At 42.4% G+C, this 10,666-nt stretch overlaps 2 protein-coding genes across 2 annotated transcripts; both read left to right on the top strand.

Annotated features, from left to right (window-relative positions):
• LOC105911974 (pancreatic secretory granule membrane major glycoprotein GP2-like) lies at positions 1–1,761 on the top strand (the record flags this gene model as incomplete). Its single annotated transcript, XM_031577892.2, has 4 exons — positions 1–254; positions 500–662; positions 905–1,007; positions 1,125–1,761. Coding segments are annotated over 4 exons (573 nt in total), but the record flags the coding sequence as incomplete, so codon positions are not given.
• A 141-nt stretch (positions 1,762–1,902) lies between these two features.
• On the top strand, positions 1,903–9,520 carry si:dkey-30k6.5 (zinc finger protein 260). Its single transcript, XM_031578242.2, has 3 exons — positions 1,903–2,217; positions 2,343–2,520; positions 7,476–9,520. Exons 1-3 carry the CDS (start codon positions 2,032–2,034, stop codon positions 8,924–8,926), a joined length of 1,815 nt encoding a protein of 604 aa, XP_031434102.1. The 5' UTR covers positions 1,903–2,031; the 3' UTR covers positions 8,927–9,520.
• The last annotated feature ends 1,146 nt before the right edge of the window (positions 9,521–10,666 follow it).

Below are 10,666 nucleotides of genomic sequence, written 5' to 3'. Positions count from 1 at the left end.
ACCTGCAGTGTTATACGCCTGAAGCTGCCAGCAGGTCATGGGACATACCAAGTCCGGATGACTGTGTATCAGGATCCCGACTTCACCCAGCTGTTCAGTGGCACCGTGGCAAGTCCATCTGATGAGAAGATCTACGTAGCCGTGGATGTGGATGGAGTGGACAGCCGCCAGTTCTCCAGTGTGTTGGACTTCTGTTGGGCCACACCCATCAATGATTCAGCCTTCGCCATCAACTGGGACCTCATCACTAACCAGTTTGTTGATACGAAATAACCCTTTATGTCATTTCCGCTGATGTGTTCATTCCCACACCATTGTTCTAATTCAGCAGGCAAGCATCTAATATAAACCAAATGTACTTGACTAGTTCCCTAAGTAATATACTTCACTAATCCATAAAACAGGAAATGTGGATTAGAAACTTTTTTGCTAATTTTTTGTCACACTCCTCCTTCTCTGCATGCCATCTTTTATTGTGTCTCATGCCCACCTCTCGCAGGTGTCCGAACCCAGAGGACGGCACAGTGGAGGTGGTGAGAAATGGGCTGTCCATAAGCAGCATTTTCTCCTTCAGGATGTTCACTTTTGATGGGTACCCCTCTCAGGTGTACCTTTACTGCAGCCTACACCTCTGCCCTCTGCAGGACAACAGCTGCACACCGGTGAGCTTAAATGCCCCATCTCCACTTCTGACTGAGTCTGTTAAGAATAAATTAATTAAGTTTATGAAATATGCTGGTGTTGGCTCGAATGCAGAACACTGGCAGTAGTAAGTGTAGTACCTCCCCAGGGTAGAAAGTGTGTTTATATATTAGACAAACAAACATACTTGTGTGTTATTTTGGACACAACTACTCAGTCCTTCAATGGCAGAAATGTATTGGGTTTCCTCCCTCCATGTCAGAACTGCAATCCTGGCTCTCAGCATAGAGGACGCAGATCTGCAGACAACAGAGACAACATCACTGTTTCTTTTGGGCCACTGAGTTTCCCTGCTAAGAATACAGGTAAGTGGTTACTCCACATGTAGAGGTGGTTTTCTATGCTCACAACATAATAATAATTAGTTTCAGCTATCTGTGGTATGTGTGTTTCAGTGAATCTTTCTCTCCCTGTTTGTCTAGATGTGCTGGATATTCTGGCTCCAATGCCAAAGAGACACTCTCCCAAGCTGTAAAGATCTTTCATCTCCACTCCTCTTAATTCTCTTTTTGGCCTTTGATATAAAATCATACCTTTTACCTACAGGCCGAACTTCATGATTGTTGACTTAATGAGTATTACAATTCCACCTGCTTTGATTTTAATAGTCCATGCTCATGTGTGTGGTCTCGACTGTTGTGAGCAAAATAACTGATTTAATTGAAATATGCACATATTAATAAAATTACTTTGATCAGAAAAGTAATGTCACATTTTATATGATTAAAACAATAAACACATAGTTTTGACAAAAATAATTGTACTGGTCTACTTGTCGGTTGCTGCTAACGTTATGCAATGAAATGTGTGCAAAGAATATTGGGCCTTCTTCTAAGGGCAAATAGAGCCCTCAGAGTTTTGAGACATGACTGATAATATGTCATCTCAGACATGAGTTACAAGGTATTCCAGTCACATTCAACGTGTTTGGATCAATGCTTATTATGCCTCTCTAGGTCAAATGGAATGCAGTGGAATGTTTACGACAATGAAACCAATGAGTGGGTAATGAATTGAAAAAGCTAAACTAATATTACATGAAGAAGTACTAAATCAGTTTAATTTTCCCATGTAGACTGTATTTTGCTTATTTTGTTTCTTTCGTTTTCTATTTTTGCAGGATCAAACTGCACTAAATCGTGAAATTATCCAACTCCAACCCAGTAGGTGGCGGTACGCGCCCTTAAATCGTTTAACCACACTGATTTCATTAGGCCAAATGGAGGAAAGTGAAATGCCATCCATACATATGTTTTGGGTGCATTAGATCAACTGTTAGCTAGATTGATCATTCATGATGAATCTTTTTGGAAAAGCAAATACTGCATAATGAGTTGCACTACCTTTCAGACACAACTTGTGTGTATAATGAAGGTTTTAGCTGAAGCTGCCGTAGAAGAACTGGGCAGACTGCTCGATGAAAGCTCTGCTGCTGTGCTGCCTTTGGAGACAGCCCACTTGACTACAAACAGTAACCTCAAAAGAAAACTCCAGAGAGAGCATATAGCCAAAACAGTAAGCTTAATTAATTACCTAGCAGTAGCCGACGTTTCTCAGTCATAATTTTGGTCTTATTGTTACAAGCCGTGTTGCCCGAACACAGTCTTAACATTCTCTCAAATTATACGTTTCCTTCTCAGAAAGAGTTTGCGTTCTTTATGGAGGTCCTGAGTAAATCAGCTGTGGACAAAGTGATGTTATTGGTCAACAAGATAAAGTTCCAGTGGCAAGAATGTGACATGAATTGTGCCAAACACCAGACAGAGAGGAGTGATGCACTGGCGAAAGTCTCCAGCGAAGTAACTAACACTGCACATGGTTAGTAACCTATTAAGCCACTTTATTAATCATGCTTATGGTAGCCTCAATATTAAGTTAAGTGTCTGAGTTTTTTTATTTTTTTTTACGTAAATATAAGGTTCGTTTTTGGTTGCATGTTTTGGTTTATGAAACGTTCCTCTACCGTTATACCAACGTTTTTATGGTAGGAACTTGGTTGTATTAACGTTCACCTAACCATTGCATCTAAGAAACCTTTGGAGTAGATTTAATTTGGTTCTCTAAGAGTTACAGCAACGGTTCATGAAACTATTACAGTGCGCATATTTCAGTTTTTGGATTTATGAATGAACAGGTACACTCAGAAATTAGATCAATTATTTATTTATTGGGTAAACTGACGAATTAAATAGTTATGTGTTTATTTATACATGTAAATGTGTGTTGGCTGATCTGCAAAACTGAAAAAGAGTGACGATTAATGATGCTCGGTAGAGTTACAAAGAACATTGTAATTTTTTCTTGGTGGCTGTAAGGTTAATCCTCTGCACAACGTGAATACAATTACTTCACTGTCTGCCTCTGGTGGCTCATACCATATTTGCTCACCCACTTTTCAGGCTTCATCTTGTGTAATAAAGTATTGTTATGAAGTAGAATGTGTTATCCAGGGTCCACAACAAAAATACTATGTCAAATGATCTGTCTGTCCATTGACGTTTATAATTAATTGTGCTGAGTATGTGTTGGCAAACCAGCATTTAAACACTTATGCTAGGGCTTATAAAAAAATAATGAACAACATACTAAATGGCAGAGATGAAGAAAAATATCTGGTTTCTTTAGAACCTCAGTTCTCCGAGGGAACAGAGTGAGACACAGTTCACATATGGGGAACTAGATGCATGCATCTAAGTTGCTGAAACACCTACAGTCAAACCTTTAGGCAGGCAACGATTATGCAGGGGAATATCCTAACTCCGCCCTGGTCATGAGCTATATAACCCACTGCCCATCGTTGCCGCACTCATAGCAAGTTGCTTTCAGCTCGAGCCCGCAGTCTGTGTCTCACTCCGTTCTCTCTCTCTGAGAACCGAGGTTTCAAAGAAAGCGGACCTTCTCTTTCGATCACTTTGTAAGACACAGCTCACATATGAGGATATAGAATAGGTCATAGAACCCTGAAGGCAAACACCAAGCCTACTTGCCACTAGAAAAACACACTGTGCCAACGATGGTGTGTGACATTTAAACAATAAAAGTGCATGAATGTATGAGAACTGGCCCAATCAGCAGCTAAACTGATCTACTTTATGCCTAAGTCATGAAATAATGCCCAAGAAGTCGCAACACTGTATGTAGAGTGGGCATGCACCTGTGGCAAGCTTACACCTTTATCTGCTTCATGGTAAAGGCCCTCAGATTCAACAGTTCCAGTTTGGAATGAAAACAAATATCTCGCAGGTGAGACAGGGTTTATTCCTGGACAGGGTGCTTGGAATAAACTCTACTGGGGGAAACGCTTTGAGAAGGATACTTGGTCAGTACTTTGGCAATCGCGTTTGTCCGTAGTCTGAATCGCTATCGAGAAACACAGGCTAATAGATCAACGTGGGCTTCCCTGTACCGATCCCAAATCATTTTGACTCGTGGTGGAGAGACCATTCTGATGAGTGATGTTCTGATGGTGACACCCAGGCACATATGTCTCTCTCAGGGACAGAATGTGTTCACTGCTCCACAACAGCAAAGACTTTGCCAGGTTGTGAAGTCTCCGTGTGCAGGTGTATGCAGCCACTGTGGTGTTATCTGAAGAGAGTCGTGGAAACTTTGTGTTCCTTTTGAAAAAGAGATAGATAGGAAATGAAGGTCTGGACTCTCTTCTTCTGGACCATCAGGGAAGCTCCATAGGACAGGGAGTTGAACGTCAGCCCCAGGAACGCAATGCGTTGTGTAGGAGCAAACACACTCTTTTGGATATGTTTTGGGCACCAGAGACTAAGCTGTTGGCCTGATTCGTTTGTGATGCAATGGCGTTCTCTAGTGGCCGTAGGAAGGAAGAACTAGCCACTGTGTCCAGAGAAAGGATTTATATGTGTATACACCGGACCTGGAGACGAAGGGGGTGGCTTTTGCATTGGCTGTGTTAGCTGAGGGCTTATGTACCTGATGTAGAAGGACAGTGAAGGGGCCTTTATACTCGGTTTTAACGTAGAAACGTATGCACGTAAGATACATAAGCGCTGTTTTAAGTCCCTTGCGCAGTTACATAACACGTAAGTGCGTCCGCCAAAATTTGTAACTATGCAACAAGATCCTCCCAGGGCTCACGCACCCCGCAAGACTGTGATTGGTCTGCTAACTGCATCCTTTCAGGAGTCTCACATTTCCGGTTTTCATAGCATAGTATCGCCATTTTTAAAGGCCAAGGCAAGACTACAATATTTTTGAATCATGAATAACCTGCAGACCGTCTCACAAGCCTCTTCTTGTTGATTATGAACATACACAACAGAAGAGGTCCGAAGATATGAGCATCTTTACAAACCCTCTTTAAACACTTATAAGGACCTCAAATGACCGCGAATTCATGGATAGAATACTATCCCATTCTACGCCCACTACACTTTCATGCTCCGGTAAAAGTTTTTTCCCTTTGTCCCGCTGCAATAAATACGCTTACTTCACTCACAATTTTTGCACTATGATTCCAGGCAGTGTTGTGCAAGCTCACACCTCTCATGAACTAGTTCAAACCAAATGCTTTGGCAATACTGACGAACGTTATGGTCATGCCAATAAAGCTTATTTTGAATTTGAATTTGATAGAGTGAGCGAGCAAGAGAGAGAGAACGATAGATCAGATGTAGCGACCTGAGCAAAGTTATGTTACTGTAACATTGAACTCTGTGGAGAAAGGTTAACAACAGGCTAATTAATAAAATACAATACTTAATAGACTAACAATACAATATTTATTTGTTTGAGTGTTGTTGTTTAGTGCAATGGGGGTGTATGATCGTTATTGTCTATAAAGGATGGCATTGCAACGGAAAAAATCTCCAGTTCATCGTGTCCATTCGTGCCCCAGGTGAATAAATAAACTAACGACTTCCACACACAAAGACGTCATGGGGTAGGCAAAAAAACGTTACTCCACCTATTGTTCTGGCGTTGAATCGCTTTGCAACAAGCACAACCCTTGGGGAACCTTAACGAACCACAAACCAAAACGAGTCCGTCGATGCAACTGCGCGGTCAGCCGCACCCGTAGTTACAGAGGTCTAAATCGCCCTTAAGTGGTTGACTTTAACATTGACGAGTGTTCTTTTTTTTTGGGGGGGGGGGGGGGGGACCTATGTACTCGCAAACTAGCTGGTGTGTGGCTCTGTATGGTAGAGGAGCAAAGTAATGTCCTAGAGTACGTTTGAGTTTTCTGTAATCAGATTACAGTTACTGACCTAATAAAAAAGTTGTTACTTCAAATACTTTTACATGCCTGTCTGCTCCCTTTTATTCGGTTGATATGCGCATGCTACGCATCTGCAGTAGTGGGAACTGAGGCGAGTGTGGGGTCTAGCGAGCAGCAGGCAAATAATCATCATGGCAGGCGACGAGAGCAACCACGGATGTTTCGATAGATGGAAATACTCCCATTATTTTCTATTTGTATCCCTGAAAGAGAAGAATATAACAGTGACGTGCAAGCTGTGCCCTGGGGACAAGCGCCTCTCAACTGCACTTGACTCCACAAGCAATCTCCACAAACATTTGTTACGCCAACATGGCCAGGAAAAATTTGTAGCGAGAGATTGTAATGCCTCGACCTCGACTGAAGGAGAGACTGTGCCAACTCCTCCGAAACAGGCTACGGTCATGTTCCCAGAGGTGCCCAAGGTAACCGAAAGCGAACTTAGGAAACTTGTTGGTTGGTATATTGTAGAAGAAATGCTAACTCTTTCTACTGTCGAATCACCGTCTTTTCGACGCATACTGGTTAATAAACATAAATACATGTGGGGCTCACCAACAGAAAAACTAAGTAAGCCTTAGCTTAATGTTGTTAACTTTGCAACAGGCTATTATGTCCTGAACAGGGACAACCTTCAGTTTAGTTATTCATTAGTTCAACCTTAGTTCTTGGAGAAAGTTGCTTTTTCAATTCGATAGAGCATTGGTTCCCAAACGGTGTGCCGTGAGTCAAGTCCAGATGTGCCGTGGGATTTTGTGACAGCCATACATTATTATTGCAATATACAACTATACAATAGTTATGAATTATTTCTTTATTTACTATATCAGTAGGCTACTTTGTAAGCACTCATTTCCCAGTAGGCTACTGAGGCAAATTATATAGGTAGGCTACCCTCAAGGTCCGAAATTAACACCTGCCAAGCGCCAAATGCGGGTAGATTTTTCATTTAGTGTGTAAGATTCGGAAGCCACCCAGCACTTTGGCGGGTGACTTTTTTGCAGCATCAGCATTGATGGCTTAGCACCAGTAGGACTTGTAACAAAGTATCAGCCTTGGTGGCACATACAGCACACAGAACAAGTGAATGAACTTGGTGGCGCGTTTGAACAGCTTGCGCGAAAAGAGCGGGAGCCGCAACACACAGACGCTTAAAGAATATTACATTAGCTCTAGTCCTGTCAGACAACGATATCGGCTTGCGTAGCCTACTAGCTAATTTTGGAACTGATATGCCGCCAAACGACATTAAGAAAGACCGTGATGGGGGGAAATGGATCGCTTTATTGTGAGGAGCAAACCACAACTAATCAGTGCAGACGAACCACCTAAAGAAAAGAGAAAAAAAAAACTGTCAGACAGTATCATGAAAGCTACCTGTTTTATGGCTTCAGCTAGACCGGGGATGTCAACTTCCCTCTGCCCGAGTGCGTCTAACATAGTGCCAAGTAAGTTGAAGGGAAGTTCTGATAGGCTCCAAAATCAAAAAAGCATCACTGACTGTAATCTTTTGTTCTTACAGGACCACCTGCAAGAGGGAGTTTTTCTGAAGAGTCCTCTGAGTGTGATGCACAAGACGAGGAGGAAGGGGGCTCAGAAGAACATGGCCTGCAGGGAGGAACAAGCACTGACCTGATTGGAGGGGAAAGGGATGGACAAAGTGGTCTTACTTCACCTCTAATTGACGTGTCTGCTCTGCTGCGATTCACTTGTGAGACATGTGGGAAGAGTTTCACTGAGAGTTTGCCCTTTAAACGTCATATCCAGGTGCATACTCAAGCATTCAGCTGCCCAGTATGTGCCAAGTGCTTCACCTGGCAGAGTTTGCTGGATGCTCATGTACACCTGCACTCTGGTGAGAAACCCTTTAGTTGTGACGGCTGCTCCAAGACTTTCTCACTAAAAAGCAGTCTGGATTCACACAGGTGCCACCATATTGCAGATCAGCAGATTAACTGTGTGCACTGCCACAAGACCTTCCCTAGCCAGTGTCGTCTAGACCGCCACAAATGCAGTGCAGTAAAGACATCCTTTGACTGCCCCACCTGTGGAAAGACCTTCGTCTCCAAGAGCCGCATGCTGGACCACCAGACACTGCATTCAGGTGAGAGGCCCTTCTGTTGCGAGATATGCGGCTTCTTCTTCAGCTGTGAGCGCTACCTGAAGAATCATCAGAAGAGTCACCAGAGGAACAGCTGCCATGTGTGTGACACCTGTGGCAAACGTTTCAGCCATGCTAATGGCCTGAACAAGCACCGTTTGGTCCATACAGGCCAACAGCCCTTTGCCTGTGATCTTTGTGGCCAGCGGTTCAGCCTCGCCGGTAACCTGAAGCGTCACCAGATCAGCCATACTGGACAGAAGCTGTACGGCTGCACCGTTTGCCCCAAAAGATTCACTGCATCCCACTCACTCAAATCCCACCTGCTGAGCCATACTGGGGCCAAGCCCTTCAGCTGCGATATGTGTGGCAAAGGTTTTGTTAACCCAGCCTATCTGAAGAGGCACACTCACATCCACATGCCCAGGCGGCCCTTCGCCTGTGAGATCTGTGCCAAGAGTTTCAGCTTTCCCAGTCTTCTCAGCAAGCACAGGATTCTGCACATTGGTAAGCAAGGCCCCCCACAGGTTTGCAAGTACCCGTGCAGCCGCTGTGACAAGACCTTCTCACTCAAGAGCTCACTCACCATCCACCAGCGCGTGCACACGCAGGAGAAGCCCTACGGCTGCCGCATCTGTGGAAAGCAGCTGGCCTACGCAGGAGGCCTCAGCTTGCACATGCGCATCCACACAGGGGAGCGGCCGTATGGCTGTGATGCCTGTGGCAAGCGCTTCAGCCAGGCCGTACACCTCAAGAACCACCAGCGTGTGCACACGGGCCTCAGAGTCTTAAAGTGTGCCAACTGTGGGAAGAAATTTGGAGACAGGAAGGACCTTAGACTTCACAAGTGTGAAGTTAAGACATTACTATGAGGGAGGGATGTGGTGTTCACGCAACCAGGGGACCTAGCATAAAGATGTAGTGTTTCCAGTGGTTTCATTTTGTTGCGGAATACGGCTGCTAAATATGTCGCATTTCAGAGGTGTAAGTGAAGATATGGTTTATGTAGGTCCTAATTTAAATGTAAAATTCTCAGGCTCTAGTTCATGACTATCATTTTTACACAAAACTTTAAAATTAATGAAGTTTATAGTAAATGTTAAAAACTACTTATCTTATGAAAATATAGACACTGACCAATGAAAATCTATTCCATCCTGGTGAATTAAGTTGTGTTTGTAAGAAATAATGGATCATCCGGTATATGAAAATGGGCAAGGCAAAGTCAGAAGTACATATGAAGGATGTACAAATGTGGATTCTAAATCCTAATTTCCATGCATGTTTGAATTATCATCAAATATGGCAACTTTAACAAAACATAGATGATTGTGTTTCCTGCAACAGGATCGTGTTTTAAAAAAAACAATACATGTATACTGTTGGATTTCTGTGTTTTTATAACCAATTGAGTTGTTTTTTCTAAACTGAGCTAAACTGAAAATAAAGATGACTGTTTCCCTGAACAAAAGACTTGACTTGAAGCTGACCATGTTAGGGAAGGGGAAAACAACTGCCCAGAAGATATCATAAAGGCCAACGCCAGCTGCAGACCAATGTGTTTGCAAGAGATGTTTTTCAACTTTGATATAAAGTAGGCCTACCTCGATTCAGAGTTTGTTTAAATAATTTAAGCTCCTTCTTGCTGGTGTACAGTCATGGCTTTCTTTTGCACTACATTAACGTTGTATAACTTTATATAATAACACACTCAGCATATAACTATCACAGTTAACATTTGGCATAATAGACAATAATAATGATGAATAATGAAATTAAATGTAGGCCTGTGTCAGTTCAGGTACAAATCATTGCAACAACCAAATTACATACAGTAGAATTAATGTTTTGATTGATGAGTCCTTAATATCTTATATGCTGAGGGGTCAACCAATCAGTGACAATGGCAGTACATGGCAGTAGTGTAAAAAGAAGCGACACAAACGCTAGTAGCAACACTAGCAAGAACATGTAAAACTGTTCATTGTGAGCAAAGACAGTTTTAAGACAACATTTATCGACCAACATTATACTTTGACAATGGCAAGCGATGACGAGTCCTACACTGTAAGTTGGTCATCTAATGTATTTGTTTGCACATTATAAACCATATCATGTAGATTTATTTTATAACTCCCTCAATGTTAGCTAGATGCATGGCTGGCTACGGTAGCCAAAGCTAAGCCCGTTATCCTGAAAACAAAAGCCCACTGTTCCAAAAAATACACACTCAGGAGTTTGAGTTACTGCTTTCCAGACCCTAATGGGTTTCTACCCATCATAGCCTTTTAACTTTCTTAGCTTTTTTAAAGCTTTCCCCAGCAAACAAAATAACGTCCTCTTGACGTCCTCTAATGGTGCACTCTAAACGTTCCCTAAACGACATTGTGTAGGGTTCCCTTTCCGTCCTGGGGACGTTATTCAAGGACGTTCAAAAGACTGTTTTAACAATGCTAGATGTGATTTTGACAACCTTTCTGTCGCTGTGACTTAATTCTACTAGACTAATACCATTTTTATTTTCTCCGAGCTAAAAGAAACACACATTCAGGATAAAATGTGGTCATATTTATAGTTTAATATAGTTTAATATTAATAATAAAAAATTAAAT

The sequence above is a fragment of the Clupea harengus genome, chromosome 12, assembly GCF_900700415.2.
Source record: "Clupea harengus chromosome 12, Ch_v2.0.2, whole genome shotgun sequence".
Lineage (NCBI taxonomy): Eukaryota > Metazoa > Chordata > Actinopteri > Clupeiformes > Clupeidae > Clupea > Clupea harengus.
This window is presented reverse-complemented; position numbering and strand designations above follow the sequence as displayed.

Coding starts and splice junctions, on each gene's coding strand:
- si:dkey-30k6.5 (XM_031578242.2), top strand. CDS start 2,032: ATGAGTTGCACTACCTTTCAGACACAACTTGTGTGTATAATGAAGGTT. Junction 2,218..2,342: donor GAGAGCATATAGCCAAAACA/GTAAGCTTAATT, acceptor TTTCCTTCTCAG/AAAGAGTTTGCGTTCTTTAT. Junction 2,521..7,475: donor AGTAACTAACACTGCACATG/GTTAGTAACCTA, acceptor TTGTTCTTACAG/GACCACCTGCAAGAGGGAGT.